The 21,924-nt window shown below is 45.1% G+C and overlaps 1 protein-coding gene across 1 annotated transcript in view; it reads left to right on the top strand.

The window, feature by feature from the left end:
- PIK3IP1 (phosphoinositide-3-kinase interacting protein 1) overlaps window positions 1–21,294 on the top strand; it is a 33,781-nt gene extending 12,487 nt beyond the window's left edge. Inside the window, exons 4-7 of the mRNA XM_069215067.1 lie at window positions 9,400–9,588; window positions 12,255–12,443; window positions 13,486–13,564; window positions 19,341–21,294. Of these exons, the coding sequence (XP_069071168.1) occupies window positions 9,400–9,588; window positions 12,255–12,443; window positions 13,486–13,564; window positions 19,341–19,551 (668 nt within the window). The 3' untranslated portion in view covers window positions 19,552–21,294. The remainder of the gene's footprint in view (window positions 1–9,399; window positions 9,589–12,254; window positions 12,444–13,485; window positions 13,565–19,340) is intronic.
- Window positions 21,295–21,924: the final 630 nt, after the last annotated feature.

The raw sequence follows: 21,924 nt of genomic DNA, 5'->3' as shown, positions 1-21,924 counted from the left end.
CAGCGTGAAAATGCATCTGTTTCAATAGAAGTCAATAGGGTAAATAGATTCTCCCGATTATTATTTTTAATCTCCCGCTTTTCTCTTCTAAAATGTTGGCATGTATGCTGCAGTGAGTGCTACATGCGAGTATTGTCTGCAAGTTCTGCACCTGACTGGTGAGTGAATACTGTGCAAGAGATAGGAAGTAGGGCGACCAGATGCCTCGCTGTCACTGGCATGCCACTTTTCTACTTCTGGACTTTGCTTAAACATACGAATGCATTATGGGAGTTGTGGTCTTGGCTGGTCGCTTTTATGTTGCGCCCTCACAATCCCAGATATTTGCTTCGTATTCTGTGGGTCTGAAAGTGAGCGTCGTGGCCTCGCTCCCTCCCATCACCCGCCCTCCTCTCCTCCTTGTACGGCCCCCTCAGGCTTGTGTTCTCAGAATGCCTCTGTGCTGCCATTTCTAAGAAGGGCAGTCCCATCGCGTGTTAATGTGCGGCTGTTTGTGTCTGGAAATCCCCGATGCGCCCGTCTGTCCTGTGTGCTTGTGGCAGGATGTCTCTCTGTACCCCCTCTGCCTATGGTTTGTGTGAGCAAGCTTGCATTTCTTGTGGGAGTAGACACGTGCGTTGTTTGGATATCCTGTGTGCAAGAATAGAATGTGCGTGAATGGCAGTGGGGGGCGCAGTGAGAGCAGTGCTTAATTTGTAAATAAAAAAATCCGGTGCCCAAAGCCCTCCTCTTAAACACGGGGCTTCTGCAATTAAATGTGGGAACACGGAATACTGAGGTGGCGTAAACCTGAAGCCATCTTGGGCCTCTTCAGTCCATTTAAAGCCACTCCCTGCCCCTTCAGCTCACTCTTGCAGCTTTCTGCTTTCTCTTTTTTATGCTTTTTCGTTTTTTCCCTTCCTCCGTCTTTCCCATATGTGTCTTTTGTTCGCAACAAATGCTTGAGGCAGAAGAATAAGCCCCGGCCCTCAAAAATAAGTGCCGGTGCTCAGCACCGGAAACAACAAGCACAAATTAAGCACTGAGTGGAAGTGGTGTGTGTAGGTGCACAACGTGTCTTGACTCAACTATTTTTGCACATTTCGGGGGTGCCTTTGTGTGCTGTACGTAACTAGTGTGTATGTGCTGTGCTCCTTCGAAGGAGCCTTTGCAGCCGGGTGCCATTTCCACGCGAGACTTTTTCGAAGTTTGAGACTCCCTCTGCGACCACCTCGGGCTCCTTGCTGGAGGGGGCAGATGTTTCCTGCTTGTCTCGTGCCCGGGGGTGTGTGCAACCCTTGGCCACACAGAGCCGTCTGCCCCGCCCTCATCTCACCCACCTGCCCCAGGATTGGCTCCTGCTGTCTCTGGGCGTCGGAGCTCGGCCTCCATTGGCCACCGGCACCGCGATGACTTCACTTTCAGCAGCAAAACCTGTAAACAACTCAGATTACATTCTCCGAAGCATCTGGTTTGCAGCCTTACTTTATTTTCACATACTGTGCAAGACAAACATACTTGATTGGCTCGACAAGCCAGACAAGTTTTGCAGAGGTTTCCGCCTTGCTTATTCAAGGTGTTCATTGCGAGGAGCTGTTAATTAGGTCTTTTTCACTTGAGGTGACACGGAGAGGCTGTGGTTCTCTCTTCTATGCTGTGCTTTGTATTTGACCGGGAATAGGGCGTTGATAGTTTTATCTCTTGTTTTCTTCAGGGAGTTTTACCTTCCCCAGTTGAATTTGTAGAAATGCATTTCCGGAAAATAACTTTCCAGGACCACATTTTGGTTCCTAAAATGCTTCTTCGTTTAGTCAAAGCTTAAGTTTCCCTGGTCCACGTGTGAGTACCTAATTCAGCCCGGGACATTCATCCCTTTGTGATTTAAGTCCTTATTTTATAATGAGATAAACAGGACTCCAAGTCCCAGGATGCATAGCAAACCTCTGGCCCGGCTACTCGGGTATGGACCTGGGAGAAGTGACCGCGCCGTGTATGTTGTCTGCCACCGTGGGTGCTGCTAGCGAGTGTGGCATTATGGCAGGATTTTGTCGAGTAGTTAATAGGATTGTGTAGCTGAGCTTGTAGTGCTTGGGACATTTGCTGAGATTCAGAAGGAGCTGGTGCTGCCAACCCCAGTGGGTGTCGAATACCAGTGCTGCCTGGTCTTGATTCCTCACCCCTTGCTTCCACCACCCTACTCTCTTGTCTCTATCCACTTGCAGCTTCTTTTTCATAATTACTTTTCCTCTTTAATACTATTTCCTTACTTTCTTTCAATTTTTTGTTATCCCTTTCTGTCTCTTTCTCTGGGTCAAAGTTGATGATGAAATATAAGTTCTGGTCTCCAAAAATAAGTTCCGGCTCCCCCACCTGCACAAAGAAAGCTCTAATTTGCAGCATTCAGAGTTTTAGCTTCACTTGCTGGTCTCCTTCCAGAAACTAGTGGCCGGGCTCGGAATTACTACTTGTTTTTCTCAGTTTCTAAGTTGTTGGGTGTCTGCCATGGGAGTGTATGTCTCGTATAGCACACACACTTTGTGGCTTGTCCGCTCCCATATATTTTAGATCACACAGGTAGGGTGATTACGCATTGTTTCAAACGATATTTTGATTATTCAGTCTGTCCTTCTCTCGCTCTCTTGACCTCCTTTTTATCTTCCGACCTCGGGCTGTGTGAGTCTATTGTAAGGTGTTAAGTAGCACTCAACAAAACCCCGTAATAAACTCAGGTAATTATCATAATGTGGTGCCAGAATTTTGAAATATGCTTGAGGGAACATAGCTGCAAAGTTTCCCAGGGCCGTTCCTGAGTAGCTGCTCTTGTCCATGGTATTTCCTTTGCCTTATGGAATTTGTGGTCCTGGTTTGGGAATGATTAAACTAGACTACAAGCCCCACAATGCAAAGAAAAAACTTGGACTGGAGCAGTTAAGCACGCATGCTTGGGTAGCTTTCCAGGGCAGTGGGAATGCACCCTGTTGTGTATCTGTGATTTGGGCAGTTTCTGTGTATACATAATCTCTTTATTTACAAAACTGGAACAGGTTTTTTTTTTGGGGGGGGGGTTGCCTTCTTCTGTGACCCTTCGCGTCTCCCGACTCAACTGCCACAGAGTATGCGTGGGGAAATTACACTATTAAATGCTTTTGCATTATTTTTACTGGTGGGTTAAAATTTACTAGGGCAGAAGTTGCAAGTTTCTAGGATTGTGCGTAAGTAGTTAATAATTCCAGTTTTTGCTTTGTATTAAAGAGTTTGTAGTCCAAGCCCCAGAATCTGAAGCAAAATGCCTAGTTTCCTAAGAGGTCTGCTAGGTGTTTTGATGACATTAAGTTTTCAGTTTTTTGTTTTTTTTCATCCCTCCCACTTTAAACTTGATTTTAAGGCCCACAACACTGCCCAAATGCTCAAATGATGTGACCTGTTGTAAGTATTGTGGGCTTTTAACCACACCCATCACTTTCACTCGTTCGTGGGCTTGCCTTTCAAAAATACTTTGTCATTTTTGGTAAATGCTTTACGTTTGTCTCTCCTTTGGGCGGTTTTGCTACCTCCTTGCAGACAACCCCGTTACATGGATAATTGCCCGACTGCTGATACTTTTGACAACGACCGAGCTTCTTTTTCTTTTTGTGTCTCCTTCACGCTCATGCCCATGGCTGCCATGGCGCACTGAATCGGCTTCCTTATGTCAACTGTTTTACTTTTCATTTTCAATTTATGTGGCAAGAAAAGTCCAGTTACTAATTTACAACGCTTATAGCTCTAACTCGAGCAAATGCGAGACCCATTTCATTGCAAATGCTTGTACGTATTGCCGTACAGTTCCCAGGACAAGCCGACAGGTGTGGCCTGGTGCTTCTTCACCTGCTCTGCTGCTATACTCAACCTCTTCCCTTATGTCGTTATACTCTTATCCACCGCTCACCAAGCCCTAGCTTGCTGTGCCTTGTTTAATCTTCCACCCCCCCAAACACTGCCCTCGCCTTTTGCTGGCTCTTCTTCCCTTACCCTACCGGCCAACATGTCATGTAACGGTGCTAGCTAGTGCCAGCCTTGTAATGCATTGCACTCTGGGATAGTAGTGTTTTCATTCTAACACTACGCCTGTTTCCATGTATGTCAGTGCAAAGGTGGCATTTATCACAACATATAAAATTCAATACCCCGGTGTTCATTTATCGTGTGTGAGAAATAGCATCTATTCCAAGTTTTTGGGGATAAAATAAATATTTTTTGGGGGGGGTTACTTCATCAATACCTGTATGTCTTGGTAAATACTGTACAGTTTTCTCTTGTTAATTTTAACAGGTTTGACCTGCTTAAATTTAAAGAGTGAGGTATTTAATACACTTGGAAATTCTGACCTCTGTGCAAACAGGCGTTTCTCACAAAGGACAAAAACACACTGGCAATCACTGAATCAGAGCTTTCCCATGCTGTGCACTCTGCCCCCCTCCCCCTCTGTACCCACAACGTTACAGTCAGGTGTGCCCTCATCATTAAGCCTGCCAGATGACTCCATGCCACTAAAGTCGCAAGGTTGGCGCCTTGGGTGTGCATTCTGGGAGCTGTAGTCCGAGATCACCTGAAGTGGATCCAAGTGGCCTCACAAACTTGAAAACAATAATTGGAAAAAAAAGCCCTGGCCTGGATCAGTGCACCCTTGAAGGCACTCAATCCTTTGGTATTTCATACCTTTTTGTCTGGCCCCATACCAGGTGCGTGCCATTTACAGAGGGCCCTGATTCCATTGAAATGCTGTCTTGCAATGGCCATTACATTTATGTCAGGCTTGCAGTTTTACTGCTCTAGATATGTGACAGTCGGACAACTTGTGTGATAAATACGCACAGAAACTAAAAATTCCACAAGTGTCTTGGTTTGTTTTGATCCCATTAAAAACTGTTTCCTTCACACTTCAAAATTAGAAAAAAGAATCTCTCATTTGCAGTCGTATCTTATTCCAGTTTTTGACTCTGCAAAAGTAATTTTCTCTTCACTTGCCCCTGATACATTTTGAAATATTTGCACAATTTATTTACAGGTATTCCAATTGTGTTGTGTGTTAGAAAACCTTTTAACGTAAGGCTGCCTTCTCCTTTCAGTTTCTGTCCCCAGTTGGGTCGCTGCCTACTTGTAAAATTCGCCCGCTGAGCAGTGAGAAAAGTAAACACCAGCCCCAGTGTTTAAAAAAATAAACAGCAGTTAGTCAGAAGACACTCCCTGACGTTTGACCTCTTTCTTTGAATGAACAGCAAATGTTACAAGATTAAAACAAAATGGAAGGCTTTACCGACCACCCGCCTTTTGAAGTCCTACTGGGTTATTCTGGGAGTGGGGAGCCCCCACCTCGCATCCCTGAGAGGGGCAGTTTCCACCTGACCTACCCTCTCATGCTGCAGGCCCCTTACCTCGTTCCTAGATGTTTTCACTCCCCCCCTGCGGCCCACGAGGGCCCTCCCTGTCCCACCCACCTCAACCACAGCTGCAGCCTGGTGGTCGCCTTTATGCTGCGCCCTCACAATCCCGGGTGTAGGCTTCGTATTCTGTGGGTCTGAAAGAGAGTGTCGTGGCCTCGCTCCCTCCCATCACCCGCCCTCCTCTCCTCCTTGCGCTGCCCCCCGAGGCGTGTGTTCTCAGAATGTCTCTGTGCTGCATTTCTAAGAAAAGCAGCCCCATCGCGTGTTATTGTGCGGCTGTTTGTGTCAGGAAAATCCCGACGCGTCCCTGTCCGTCCTGTGTGCTCTTGGCAGGGTGTCTCTGTGTGTGCACCTCCGTGCCTGTGGTCTGTGTGAGCAAGCGTGTGTGCATTCTTGCACGTGTGTCAGTATCAGGGGGCGTAGATTGGTCAGTATGATGGGGAAAACGTGGGGTGGGGGGTGAGAGGGGGGTAAGGTGTGAGCTTTAAATTTCCCCACAGTCGAGCAGGGATAGGGCGACTAGACCCGGTTTTTAGCGGACTGTCCCGGTGACCCGCCGCTTCTCTTAATTTTAAACAGATGTCCCCGTATTTGGGACAAAGGTCAGATCATCCAGGGAAGCATACATTAAAGGTATGCTCTCCTTTAAGGGACGCCTACAAAGTGTGAAATAATTAAAGTACTTTATCTGTTACTGTCAGGCAACACAGCCCCCTCTCTGCTCCCAGCAGAGAGAGGTGGGTGGGGGCGGGTTGGGGATGCAAGCTGGGAGGTCAAGCCACGGCTTATATGTGGTGGGTGTGTGTATATGCCAACACGCACTTGTATGGGCACATATTCACAAAGCTACACCAAAAAACGGGGCAGGCCAGCTATAAAAGTGAGTGTAAAGCAGTGGTCTCCAAACTTTTAAATGCCACCCCCCACCCCAGTTGAAAAAAAAAAATCATTGCCCCCCCCTTCAGAATTTTTCACAATTACTTTATAAAGATGGCAATGTTAAAATGTGTCTAGACCTATTGAAATATTGCAGTTAAGTAACGCTACCTTTTTGAAAATGCAATAACATCCTTTTGCTTAGAACAAAGGCCTGTTATCTGTATAATGCTGCTTTTGGCCAGAGTCGCCCCCCCCCAATAGGCCCCTCTAGGGGGGCCCCACCCCCCAGTTTGAAGACCTCTGGTGCAAAGTCTTCAGTCCTTCTTTTATGTCTGACCTGTCCCGGTTTTTGCTCCTCAAAATCTGGTCACACTAAGCAGGGACATCTTGTCAAAACACATTAAATTAGAAGCAAGACATGAGGGGGGCTAGTGGAAAGAAAGAGGAGTGCTGGGGTACTTAAAAGGACATATCTTTCTAATAATTCAACATTTTAAGGCCTTCAAACAGGTCTGGTTCCAGGTGGGCCAGGCCCACCCAAACGTGACCTTTGGCCCTCCCAGTATCAATAAAAGAGGCCACAGAGAAAACACCTGTTAAGTGCTTCCTCCATGTCAGCAAATGTGACTTTTTGTTTCACTTTTATTTACTGTAAATATTAGTCAGGGGTCAATGAGAAATCTCTAGAATACATTTTATAGTGCATTGTTTTAATAATAGCTGTTTTACTTGCGGAAAATACCGCCTTTAGATGATTTTCCCAATTTTTCTAGTCTGAGACAAAACTCTGGGCATGCTCATGAAAAGAAAACAGCCCAGTGCAGACCTTAGCTCATATCGGAGGCAAGCTGCTGAGGGGAGGTGTGTGTTGGGGAAGAGGAGCAGGGGTTTACCTTCCACTGATGCAGCAGGTGCAGTGGCACCAGAGCCCAGGTTGTAGGCTACCTCTAGAATTGTCGAAAACTGGGCACCCATTAAACCAACCACACGCACCCTTGGCCCATCCAGATATAAATTCCTGGAACCGGGCCTGCCTTCAAAACAGACGAGAACAATTGTGTGTGTTGTCAGTGTGGATATTTAAACATCTCAGGTGAAATCCGACAGACACTTAGCATTACCCTTCTTAAAGCGCTTGTACTCAACTATTTACCCCCCTCCCCTAGCAGCTGCGCCCCTGGTCATTATTACGCGTCGCTGCACATTTGTATGCACGTTTGTGTGGCCATACCTTGTGGTGTATGTTTGAGACAGAGTGTGTGTGTGTGTATACAAACCTTTCTATCTCTTCTGCGTGGGGTTTTGTGCGCCTTCCTGCATATAGTTAATTACGCGTATACATTATTGCTCAATTGCATACCTTAATGGAAATGTTTGTGAATGTGATTACCTTTGTGTGCATGTTAGTTTGTGCGTGCCTATTTGTGTGTGCTGTCCTTCTTCATGTGTTGGTGTACACTCCTGCATATATTTTATGCATATACTTCATCCAGGACTATATGTCCACTTCTCTACGTGTTTCTGATCGCTTTCCTCTATTTTTTTAATGACTTGTTTATTGGTGTATATTTTCTTGGATTGGATACGTTTATTCGAAAGATTTATAGTATGTTTGTGTAGCACGTATGCTTTCCTGCGTTTGCCCTAAAATATTGTTAAACTAAGTATAGGTTTACTCTTTTTTTACGTATATGCACGTATCTTGACTTTTATATATATATATATATATATATATATATATATATATATATATATATACACACATATACAGTTAAGGATTATATTATGTATATTTAAATATAGTAAACTGAGTATATACTTACCTACACAGTATTTTGGTAGTCGACATTTAGGTCACAATACTTGTGAATGATGGTATTTCATCCATGGTAATGTGGTACTATGCGGTTTGCCTGGCTCCCATGCACGATGCAGACCTTGCTCACAGACGTCATGCACTGAGCACACATTTGCTGCTTCTCAGTACTTCCCTCCAGATATACCAGCCCTAGGGCCACATCTCTTCTTCGGCTGCTCTTGGACACCCCCCTCGACATCTTCCCTTTTTCATGGACTGTCCTCCACATCTACACCTGCTGCACTCAAGAAAACCACATCCACAGCTACAGTTCTCAGGCACTTTGCTTCATAACTCCCAAGTTCTAACCTACCTGTCCACTTCTGTTGCTTCAACTCCACACCGGTGACTCTCAGACAGAATATTCTACAACCTCCCCTTGGCACATCTACCTAAGGAACAACACTTCACACCTGCAATTTCCTACCGCCCTCCTGCACCCCAGCCATTCATACACCCATCCACTTGTTTTCTTCCCCTGCACTGCCTCAGAAACACTGTTCCACTTTTATCACTCAGGTGTAGAGCTCCAATTCTCCCATACTCTATGGTGTGCCACCCTCATCACCACTGTTACGTATACCCCATAATCCACACAGCCAGGAAACTTCCTGACACCTCTCCTCCATAGTGGGAGGTAAATCCCCTATCAAGGCTTTGCTCCGCTTCTTGGTGGGAGGATGATCACGAGTTGCTCATTCTCTTCCGTCACTCTGGACTCATTCATAGGCTACTGGCCAGTTACTTGTTACTGTTCTAGCACTCATTCCTCAGTGGTGGGATTCTCACCAGTTGCTTCTTCCTCTGCTCTCATGCCGTCACCAGTAGTTTGATACTTAGCAGTTTCTTCAGCCCCATTCATCCCTTTCTTCTTGATGGATGGGTTCTCAAGCTACCACAGATCATGTATCCTTCTCTTCTGGTGGTTAGAAACGTCCAAGTTACTCAACTCTTTAATTCATCTCTTTGCATGGTCACCAGTGACTTGTTACCCTTGCTTAGGGATAAATGCACTGATCTTCCTTCCGTGCATCAGTGGGTGCCACAGCCTGGTTTCAAAAGCAGGTATTTGGCCAGAGTCCCTACTTGTAGGTTACTAGCACACAACATGTTAATTCACATTTTTGGGCTGCCTCCCTTGCCTTACGGGCCACATGCAAGGGTTGGTGGTTGTCAGTGGAGATCAACTTCAATTTAGCATCTTGTGTTGACCATTACCTTAATAGCTTCTTGGGGCATTTTTCATGTTTTCTCTTCCAGTGCTGGACACTCGGAGGCACACGGCCACTCTTGAGGAACTGCAGGACGTCGAAGGCGACACGAGGCAGGTTTTTCAGCCGGCCGACCTACTGACGTCCAAGAGTACATCTGCCACGGAGCAGCCGGAGGCCGGCATCATTCCGAAGGAGGGAGCGAAGTCCAAAGAGAGCGACCGTGTAACGAGCACAGGTAAGCTGATGTCCTATGGTCCTACTAGCAGGACAGTTTGTGTTTCATACATCTGAACCTTCTCCCACTAGTTTTTTTTTTGTGTGTGTGTGTATGTGTTGTGCATGGGCAACTCTCCTTGCAAATTATATGGAAGGTTTTAGATGGTGGGACATGCCTCTGTGGTGGTGGGCATCTGTTTATGCACAAGTTATCAATCCACATACGCCCAAGTGCCTGGTTACCCTCTCGGATGATTGCTATACAAATCAATATAACATAACATAAAACAGCTAATTTGGGGTTAAAATGCCATAGCTTCCCTTTGTAAGGCAGGGCACAGCATTCTGTTTGGAGAAACACAACCACAACCTAAAGTGACTTTTAAGCCTAGAACTCCGAGTATGAGATATGATGACATCACTGTCGGGCTGTCACAGAGGGCCTTACCCGTCTGTGTATGAGAATAGGAACTCGATTCAGCATCCATTGTATTGTAACTTGTGTGCGTTTTGTGATATTGACGTTTGAAATTTTTACTCTATGCAAGGTGTGTTCCTTTTATTTGGACTTTAGGAACATCTGAGGGCAGACCGCAGATTTAGTACCAGGGCAGATCATCCGAGAGGTGTTTATTTATTTATTTATTTATTTGGGATCCTGTGAGGATGATGGTTTTCTGTCCAAAGGCTTTCCTTCACCGAACTAGGATCACCCAGAACTCCTAGCACAGTGCAGGAGAGGACCAGTGATAGCGGGCAACAGAGGGGCGTTGCCTATTTAGCTGGGATTGCCCACTGCAGCATGCAGGTGTGGCGGGCGGCATGGGCTGACATGTAGAGAGGCAGCTCAGAAGGGCTGTGGGGAACCACACTATCTTTGTAACGTTGTGAATGTCACATGAGAGCCGAAGATCTAGAGCACACAGTCTGAACCATATAGCTCGTTCATTTTTACCGCAGCATAGGCCTTTTTCACTTTTTGTTTGTTTTTTCATTTTTGTGTGAACCATGATCTTTTCGTGTGTAAATCCTTAAACTATGCTTTATCATTCAAGAAGAAGGGAGTTGTCACTATGTTTGTGTTTCTTCGAATTCACCAGCAAATCTGTTGTTTTACTGCTAGCAATGAGCCTGTCGTGTTTAGTACACATAGCAGCCATCTTTGTCCCAGTGCCTATCGACTTGGATGGCTTATTGTAGGTTGTTGGGAAAACAGGAAGATGTTCAGTCTCTAGCTGTGTTGGGAGGCGATTCTGGCACTTCCTTTCATGTTTACCACTAAGAGTGCTTGGAGACTGTCTGTCTCACCAGTGCATCTCAAACACAGCAGTTTCCAGACATAAATATGATACAAACACTACTTTCTTGGGAGTTGAGAAACAAACCAAGTTCTGTGAAATCTACAATTATTCTTGCAATCACCTTCTGAAGAAGGCCTATTGTAAATGCTGGTCGAGCCAAAACAATTTCCAGCTTTCTGTGCCAATTGTAGGTGATTACAGAATTGGTCAGTTTGTCTTCTCAACACATTATTTCTGCTGCTGAGGGTTGCACCCCCAGTATTTATTTACATGAAGCGGTATCGTTTTAACCCTTGTGCAGTACCAGCGTTTCAAGCTTGCAAAAACTTTGTTTTATAAATAGTAATTTCATCCAGTATAATAAAAAAAATAATTTTGAATTTAAAATGTGTTGTCTTTTAAAGAATTAAACGCTAATGGCTGAATTTTAAGCAGTGAGTTTTACAGTGAATTGCACATTGTTGAGAACCTAAAGAGGACTTCTGTCAGTCTAGTGGATTTTTCTCTTTGCTTAAAGGAGTTGGCTATATTTTAAAATATTGGTTTTAGGTTATTACTCTGTTGTCGCAATTGAGCCTGTAGAAAACGTGTCATTACTTCTGTAAAGTTCTTTTTCTTCGCTTATTAGAATGAGAAAATCAGGTGGTCTCTGGCACGTGCCATTTTCTAGAGCTGAAAATGGTGACTGCGCGGACCCACTAGCGTTTCTTGTTCTAGAACCTATAAGGAACTGTAAGCGCGTACCCCATCTTTCAGATGTTCATTTACATCTTTGTCATTCGTGAGCCTGCAAAAGGTTGATGGTGCATCATGCAGTATCGTCAAATGGTAAACCTTCGAGGATGTATGTAATTACCTGTCTGAGACACACAACTATGTCTCCAGTAATCAGATAGTGGTTGTATTAAATGCTACATTGGATAATAAAATATTTAAAAAATCAGTGCTTGCTGCTTTGGTAAACTCTGTTTGCATTTTTATAAAATCTCCTAGTTCCTCCTAGGTTACTACTTCATCCTGTAGCATATTCTGTAATATTGCGGGACACTTCCTCTTAACTACTCACTTCTCAGAAGTAGGAAACTGGCAGACATGCCTACCACATACCCATTTAGGATAGACACTAGTCTTGGATTTAAGTGGTTTCACTGTTCAGCCAGGGAAACTTGGGCGGGGCTACATTGAGGTTTGGAAAGCACATGTTCAGGGAAGGTTCCTGACTGATGGCTGCAGATGAGACCTGAACAGAAACCTATTTGATTCATAGTCTTGGGCTATCTGTGGATGGGTGAGGAGCTCAGAATGATGGAAAACCACTTGAATATCTAAGTGAAATAATACTTGATCCAAAATTTCTCCTAACATTTTCCATATTTTCTTTCAGAGCGGGGCACTCTTGGCCCTACCGCAGTGCCTGGAGAACCTCAGGATGGGGCAGCCGACAACACACAAGTTTTCGAGTCGGCTGACTTGCTACCAGCCCGCGGTGAATCTGCAGCGGTGCAGCCAGTCATTGGGATCAGTCAGCGGGTGCGAGTGAAGCCCAAAGAGAAGAAAGATTTGGGGACTCTTGGTAAACTTATTCAACTGTTTAAACTAGTAATGCAACCCTAATCCCTGACTCCTCTCCCACTTGAAAGTTTTATACTGCTTTGTTGGCTAGCAACCTGACTCATGACTAGTCCACCGTGCACCAGAGTGGCCCTAGCTCTGCGCTTCCTAATATTTTTATACTAACCTCTGGGCCATATTTAAATTTCCAACCCTGGAGAGTACAGTGTGTCGCTAATCTAGCATTAGCATAGCCCAGGGGATTGTATGCCTTTGCAACTGAATAGAATGGTAGTATGACGATGTGGCAATGATAGCTTTTTCAAATTTGTGTAGTTGTCTACATTTCTGATAAGTTTCCACCACCTGGACTGCAAGAGATTTGATGTGCGGGATATGTTGCTTAAATTGTGCCCCAAACTGATAGGCATCAGACAATGATGCACTGTTTGCCGCTGATCTAGTAAAACTTTCTGAAGAAGCATAGGAACCAGAGGGTCCTGCAGGCAACGGTGGCTTCAAACATCAAGGATGCTCTTAACTCCCCCGTAGTGATGTTTTGTAGGGCACTTTGTAGGTTTTGAGACCGATATGGGTTCTTCTGTAATGTAGGGAGATCTTAGAAGAAAGCATGTGAGGACGAACCTGAAGCAGAAACATTTCGTAAAAATACCCTCATTAAGACATCTGATGCCCCAGATGCTTCTCTCAAATGCAGAAACTCTGAACTTGTCAGTGTCAAATTGTTTCCTCTTTTGCCAGTGATGTTTAGAGTCGGTGGCCCTGTTTTTGATTGTCGATACAGCACTGGGACTACTTGTTTTTCTGTAAATCCTTTTCGTGGACTGAAAACGTGTCTTGGGTTTCTTTGTTGGGCTTCAAAGCTTCTCATGATAAAATGTCACTTGCAACCTTCTTTGGCACTTTTAAGTATGTATTTTAAAATCTTTTGTGGCTTTGTCAGTATTTGTACTTTTAGGAGCCCTGAAACCCCTGAGTTTCTTGTCCGCACCATGTGGCAGTGGCTGCGTCAGGTCCTCACGGTTTGTTATGTTTTTTCACAGGTTATGTGCTGGGAGTCCTCATGATGGTCATCATTATTGCAATAGGAAGTGGCATCATCGTGGGATACATATACAAGAGGTTAGTATTGCGTGCGGTGAGTGGGAAGCCTGTTCTTTGGTGCAGTCTTTTGTTACTGGCATTATCCCTGGTGGTTAGCGTCATTTACCATTGGTGCACTGTATAACAAAGTTACTACCTTTGGGCTTTTGTCCTTTGAGTGGTAGCAAGGTGGAGCAGCCAAGCCTCAAATAATATAGACGGTTAGAAATTCAGGCACAGCATGACTGGTTCTTTGAATAAAACTTAGAGCTGATGCGCCACTTTTCTTGCGTCGTCCCTACCCCACCTAACAAAACTATGTGTGCGATCTAGGGCGCACCATGGCGGTTATTATACCAATAGCATCAACATGTTTGACACTATTGTGGCGTTTTGAAGCACTAGCATCAACAATTTTGCCGCGAGTATAGCAAAGTGCAAAGAGGCCCATTGATTTCAATGGGTGCGTCATTTTAACACCTGCTTTGCGCAAGCGTTAAAATGACACCAAAAATGTTGCAACAAGATTTCACTGTGCCATTTTTGCGGGCCTCCTAACGCTGGAACGCCCCCATTGCATACATTATGCCTGACGCAGGTATAATGTGCAAGGGGTCACAAAGAGGGGCAATGCATGCATTGTGCCACTTTGTAAATATGGTGCAGCAAAAATTTAACCCAAGCCATATAAGCGTAAAAAAGTGACGCTAATGTGGCGCATGGAGGCTCTAGGGCCTTGTAAATCTGGCCCTTAATGGACAATCAGAGCGTTCTCTTCTAAAAATAAATAGACATTTATTGGTAAAGAAAACAGGACAGTGAACAGTGATAAGTACATTAAAAAAACGAAAGTGCTAACACTTTTGTGGAGTTTACATGCAGAACTATTAGGTGGTCTCTAGTTTGTTACATCCCATCGAGGTTTGAGTGTTTCTAGACAGTTTGGATATTATCTGTCTCCCATCTTCTATAGCTAACAGTCCACCTGGACGCAAACCCTTCAGACCACACAGGGCCCTGTTTGACAGACCTCTAGAGATTGACCAATCTGAACCACTATAGAATCTAGGTACTTATGGAATCACTTTGCTTTTGTCTTAAAAAATCCCAGTATTATAAGCAAAAGTGTGAAATGCGTGTCTGCAAAATCTTAAAAGGAATATCATTTAGGGATTGCAGTGGACTGTAGATACTTAGCGCTACAATTGTAATATCAAAAATCTTGAGTAAAACTATTTGTTCTACAACTGCATCAAGAAAAGCCTTTTCTACTTGAAGATATTGGTTATCAAAATAGTAGTTTTGTGTGCCTGCTATATGTCACTGAAGCCAAATCCAATATTAGACACTTTCTGAGCCACCACAAATCTTTTATATATATTGGCTCACTATCAGGGACACAGCCCTTTAGGGCCTTACCCACACACCTCTTCTCTAGCTTGTTGGTGAAAGATGGGCTTCTTTGTGGGTTCGAAATATTTTTTTCATTTTTACAGATTCAAAATGTTTAGGTGATCTGGAGACCTGATGTACTCCCTAGAATATGGATTCTGTTGAAAGGCAGCTCTGTGGCTTCAAGGCTATATGACTGAATTTTCCCCAGACCTGTCCAAAAATATCAAAAAACCCATCACCTGGGCAAAAACAGGCTGTGCCCCAATTCCCTAATGTGGGTTTGGAGCTCTAAAGGCAGGTTCACACTAATCTATTTGTCTAGAGTACTAAGTCGGATCCAGCAGTCAGGGTTTTCTGAAGCACTGGTTGAGGTCCCTGGGAGATGAGATGAACCAGGGCTCTAGATAATCCAATGTCAGATTGTAGATGGGGAACAGGGTACTAGATGAAGGGTAAACAGAGCAAAGTCTCCTAGAAGTACCAGATAACTTTAAGGGCCTTAGGGCCTGATTTAAAGTTTGGGGGATGGGTTACTCAGTCACAAACATGACCGATATCCTGTCTGCCGTATTACGATTCCCATAGGATGTAATGGGATTGTAATACGGCAGACGGGATATCCGGCTCATTTGTGACAGAGTAACCCCATCCATCAAACTCTAAATCAGGCCCTTAATCTAGAAGAAGACTATATGGAGTCAAGATGTTTGATTGCCCTGGGCACACGCACTTTCAACAGCCTCGAACAGGGATTTAGCGTGAATTGCTAACTGTGACGTTTTACATGCATAACTGAGGAGCATTAGGGCATAGGAAGACAATTCATACAGTTCCATGATGAGGGTGGCCAATCGCATCAGTCATATCACAGTCCCTCAACAAGATTGTCCAGGAAACAGACTGCCCCTCTGGGGCTGCCTTTGGGGAAATGTGGGCTGAGAGATGTCCTGGATAGGTTAGGGAATGTGCAGGCTTTCCACACTTTGTATACCTCAAGAGTGTCTCTGGACTCCAAAGACATCCTCGAGCCAGGCCTACAGTCCACTGGGGCTGACCCTCCGGTCTTTTACCCTCCAGCCTCCTTAGACCAGCTATATGGTGCCCTGTGCTCTCACTGGCAACAACCTTCTCCTGGCAGTACCACACTGCCCTCAGACTAGAAATCACCAGGGACATCTTAAGGATTTTGGAGGCACCTGTTCAGAACAGATTTGAATTTATGATCCAGTTACATCTCTTTCAAGCCCTCTTTTTGGGCAGGTCACTGACAGTGCACGGGCACACTCGTCCAAATTCTAAATTTGTTACATCTAATATTCAGGGATAGTGACGTGTGTTTTCAATATTGTAACACAGCAGCACATGACTAATATTGCTGCATATAACCTCTGTGATGTGGCACCCGTCCCGTTCTCATATGTGAGGGCCTGTCTGGATCTAAAAATTAACTTTTTTTATGGATGTTGCATGAAACCAGCACAGCGGTTCTCTGCAAAATGTCTGTAGCAGACTCTCATACTCACTCATATTAAAAATAAATTAAAGAGAAACAGTATTTAAAACAATCTGTGTAAGAATGAATGACGGTCATCAGGGCGCAAGACTCTCTGCAGTAGAGAGCTGGCTCTAGCAGGGTCCTCCATGAAAGGCTGGGGCCCTGGGCCAGATCCCACTTTGCCAATGCCTTAAAACATCTCTGGAAATGTCCCCCTCTTTCATCTGACAGTATTGTCCCCTGCCCGGGCAATAGCAACATTCACTGGTAGAATGACACTGTAACCCTCAAAGAAGCAATGTGGTATACTGCACTACCAATGTTGTATTCTGCTTTTCCACTATTTATGTCACATTCGGGGCTCACAGCCCCTCACTGTGATCTAGTACTGTGATTTCCTGCCCACTTACTGACAATACCATACTCTGAGCTTGCACTGACGCTGTAGTGTAGTGCGGTGCGGTCACACCGGTAGTATCCAGCATAGTCACCACGCTAGAAATATTACTTGAAATCCCTTGCACTGTAAAGTAATGCTGTCATACTGCCAGTATCATTTTTTGTCCCCATACTAGAAACATCACATTAATCCCCTATCACTGGCAATGCAATACTGCTGGTGCCTTGTCAGTGTGACACTTGGCCACCATATTACAAAAATCACCCCTCTGTCCCACGCTGGCAATACTAAATTAGCAACATTACATTCTTGAAGGTATTAGGGATGTCACAAAGCTCTTAAACTAGTTACACCTATTTCACACACTACTCTCAAACTTGCAAGAACACTGTGCACCCCTCCCCCGTGATACACTAAGGTTGCAATGCCACGGACAGACTCTGGACCTCACAGGAGTAGTAAGCGCTTTATAAACATTGAACTACAATACAGAACAATACATCGAGATTTCTCCCAGGCAGACAGATACTTTTTGCACCTTTAGCAAAAATCTTTTCGCAGTGCCTCCATTGAAGGCACCATGGTAACGGTGCCCGCTCAGCAGATGGTAATTGGAACTGGGGGGAAAAGGGATATTCCTGGCACACTGGGAGTTTTTGCTCAGCATGTTGGTGAAATTTCTTTGTTTATTTCTTTGGTACTGCCAGGTTTTCCCTGGCTGTTGGTAATGGGGGAAAATGTACATTGGAACATTGGACCTGAATAGAACAGGAGCAGCTCGTGGGGCTTTGTTGGGGCGGGGCGGCGGGCAAATTAATAAAATAAAAAAATAAATCACTTACCTGCTTCGCCGCCTCTGCCGCCGTGCCGTTCCTGCACTACAGGCTCACAGCTTTCCCTGCAGCCAATCCGAAAACTACTGAGAGCAGCGTTCTGATTGGCTGGCAGCGCCCAGCCAGGGCGCTCCCTGGCAGACTGGGAGCCCATGCCTGCTTTCTGCAGCCCGACAATTGTGTTGTGGGGTTGGAGAGAGCCCAGTGCGCATGTGTGTTTGGCCGGCCCGAGACGGCTGGCCAAACATACATGCGCACTGAGGGGGAGTGCTAAGCACTCCCCCTCGTTCCCATCATAGCCCATGGCCCCACCCTTTTACTACAAAACGATAATAAACCTAGTTTTTCATTGTTTTGTAGTAAAAGTGTTGCAGCTGCTGGCGCAGAAGAGCCGTGCCTGAAATAGAGGCGATTATCTGATGCACTCATACTGACTGCTTGGTACCAAACGGGCTGTCCACCACAGTTGTGACCGACTATCCTGTCCGGCAAACTCTGAGCCCTTCTGTTCTTACCTTGATAACACCACACATCTGCTTTAGCACAGGTAGTATTACACCGCTGCCCAGGTATCTGTAATATCACATTCTCCTCTTATAATAAGAAACTCTGATCTTACAATGTCTTACTGTGGAGTGGCACAAGAATAACACCTGCTATCCTTGCAAATGCTCACTGTTTTACCATTGGAGCTAACTCACATCTGTTCTAGCACTTGCAGTAACAAACCCCTTCAAGTGCATTGGCAGTATCACATATTCCCCCTTGAAATGTCACGTTCTACCCTCACACTAGCATTATGACATATTCCCTTTGAAACAACTCACTGCTTTTGTAATAAAAATGTAACACTGCGCTCGCACTGGCAATATGGCACACTCCCTCAAAATCACAATATTCTCCCACTAACACCACTGTACTTTCACAATCCGCTCTCGGGCTATCCCTCTGAGATTCTGCCTTCACGCTGAAACTAAAACAGCTTTGCCCTCTCGTTAGCAACATTACATACTGCCCTCAAAATATCACACTGCCCCCTCCAGCAATATAACAAGCTTCCCTCGCAGTAGCAATAACCTCTGCTCTCACTTATATTCCTCCCATGATCACTCTCTGACATCACATTAGCAGTTCCACGCTCTACTCTTATTAATTCAGGCTCCTGGTTTTCCGTTCTTACAGATAAACTCAGACAGAAAACAATGCGTTTCCTGTCTGTATTTATTTTTAAAAGCGGAATAATACTGAAAATTGTGCTTCTTGTGAGTGATTCCTTCATGAATTCCAGGCCAGCAGTTGAACAGTGAGACAGCACAGAGAGTTAAAAAACAGGATGCGATTTCTTAAATACATGCATATTTTATCGTATATATGAAGTATAATGGTAATGGAGTTATATTTGATAAAATGCAACCACATCGAAGTATGAGTGCGTGTTCATCAGTTAAATAAATGTGGAAATGTACCATTTTAGGACTTAATTTATTCCCAAAATGCAAAATAAATATGGATACATACTAATAAGATGGGCAAAAATAAATATGGATAAATACAGATGGAAATGTTTAAAAAAAAAAAAAAACATAGAATTTGGAGCCCTATTTGTAATGCATGTTGCATGTGAAAACGATGCAGATATTGTGACCTCTAGGTTCTCATATTAATGAGGCACTCAAAACTTCCTCTCCGCAGGGGCAGGGACTTGAAGAAGCAGCGCGAGCAGACAGTGTACGAGCGCGAGATGCAGCGCATCACCCTACCACTCTCTGCCTTCACGAACCCTTCCTGCGAGATTGTGGACGAAAACACGATTGTGGTGCATGCCAGCCAGACACCTGTGGAAGAGGGTCTCCAAGAAGGGGATGCCCCCTTGATGGGTCAGACTGGCACCCCTGGGGCGTGAAAATCGTTGTGCGCGACCGCGTTTACTGGGACATGGAGCAGAGCGCATGCCCTGACCTCCCATTTTGGAGCGTGCGTCTCGCTATGTCTGTTTTGTTTCCCCCCTTGGTTGGTGACTTCCAGAGAGGGCTTGGATGGGCTCAGGGACACTGGTCACGACGGCCTCAATTGGATGTTATAACGTGCAGCTTGTAAGGAGTGAAGGCGGACTGAACTACTGGTGACCTCGGGATCCATGGTACCTGAGCCTGGGCTGGACACCCCATGGAGTGCAGTCACCATCCGTGTATATGTCTCTTCAGACCTGTCTGACAAGTCAGTTCTTTGTTCTGTTCATCATTGTGTCCAGGGAGGGGAATGGGAGTCATTGATGTAATCCACAGACTCCATGTGACACTGTGAGACAAACCGGGCATCCATGTAGGGAATGGTGTTTGGGCAGAAGATGGGAGCAAATGAGCCTCCCTGGGGGGTCCCTTGAGGATGCCCCCCTGATCACACGTTGCAGTGCTCATCATTGTTGACAGTGCTTTAAATGAGCAGGTGCCCTTAATAATTGTGCTTTCATTGTTTTAAAGACCACCAGAACCTTAACAGAAGTAGGGCTATCCAGAAATCTGTAGCAAGTACATGCAGATTGGTAGCAGTGGCTGTATTCTTTCCATTTTAGGTACAGGTGTGTGGGGGTGGGAGAGGACAGGATGAGCAATGATAAATGAGTTAAAGAATAAGCAAGAACTAAAGAAAAATGAAAGAAACACTGAATGTAAGCGAGACACTGGCAAAGAGACTCTACCGCTGTAGCAGTGAGCATTTACTTCCGCACAGTAGAATCACTACATACTATTGTCCAGGATAAGCTATACACGAGTATATTACTCGTGCACATGGGTAAAGCTGAACATTTGGTGGGGCGCGGGCAAGACCCTCTGTGTGGCCTCATGGCACAATGGCTTATATGCAAGAACTTAATAGTACGCACAAGACGACAAGTAATTTTTGCAGAGGCTGGCAACCATAGGTGCACCGCAACACATTGCAACATTTTGCTCAGACAAATAATGGATTAGCTGCAGGATTCTATGCGCAATGTGCAGGTCACAGAATCAAATCCATCTGAGGTTGATAAACTAGGTACCATCAGGTTGGACAGTGGTGCCAGCTGCTACCTAGAGCACTACATCTAAAGCCTTTTGTGGGTACATCAGTGCAGGGGCAAGGTGAGGATATGTCCAAGACCATATTTCGGAAATACTTAGGTGTGTAGATGTTCACACAACTTCATGTGGCCAGGCAAGGATATTGTTTGCTGCTCCTTTGGAGGTTTTTCCAAAAGTAATTTGAACCGAAAGTGACTGAAAGGGCGCGTGGTGGGTAGGTTTACAGATCTTCCAAGAGGGCTTTTCGCCCTCTTTATCGACGATGAGCGGATGGAACTGGGCTGACTGGGTCCGGCTGAACCTCCCACTCTGTCATGTCTCATTAAGCTTCCAGCCCCAGCAATTCTTAAACTGCAAACCCCACCACTGCAACCTGCAATGTAAAACCAGTCGCTACATAAATGTTCATAGCCCTGGGAGCAAGCGGGAGCTTCTGAGCAATAGTGCTGGTATCCCCAGGACAATATTCCAGTGGTGAAAATTAGTTGTTGATATGTGATTTTTTTTTCTATTTTGTTACTGCCTTGTAAGTATTGTTTCATTGTAAATAGTCTAAATACCTCATTATTAAAAGACAAAACCAATGTCTTGTGTGTGAATTTGTCCCATGAGTTGGTGTCTGAATATGCCTTCTGCTCAGTAGAGGTGGGCAGAAACAGACATCCATTCCACGCGCTCGTGCTGACTCGCGCATTATGGAACGGTCCAAGATGCAGTGGCGTAGCGTGGGGGGTACAGGGGGGGCCGGCCGCACCGGGCGCAACATCTTGGAAGAGACTAAATCCACGGGTTAGGGGGCGCAAATTACTTGCCTTGCCCCGGGTTAGGGGGTGCAAATTACTTGCCTTGCCCCGGGTGCTGACAACCCACGCTACGCCACTGCCAAGATGTTCCCCCTTCGGAAAAGGCAAAATAAACCGATTTCATCAAGCAATAAATACTGTAAGTATGCTCTGGAGCTTGTTTTATGTAGAACGCCAACGCCTTATCTTAGGATCCAGCCGGACCCTTAACAGCTGTCAGGTCAGAATCCACTTCAGACCTTGTGGTTTGTAATCGTGTCTAGTTCCTACGGTTAAAATGTCTACTAGGGATTTACTCAGTGGCTGGTAGAACAAGGCCAGGGAAGGGTGCTGATTCATACCAAAGTCTGAGATAAAATTATCAATAAATGGCCCATAAGGAGTGGGTGCAGGGTGGAAGGCGGCCACCTG

Source organism: Pleurodeles waltl, chromosome 11 (assembly GCF_031143425.1).
Source record: "Pleurodeles waltl isolate 20211129_DDA chromosome 11, aPleWal1.hap1.20221129, whole genome shotgun sequence".
Classification (NCBI taxonomy): domain Eukaryota; kingdom Metazoa; phylum Chordata; class Amphibia; order Caudata; family Salamandridae; genus Pleurodeles; species Pleurodeles waltl.
Note: the sequence above shows the minus strand (reverse complement) of the source record. Positions and strands in the feature narration are given on the sequence as shown.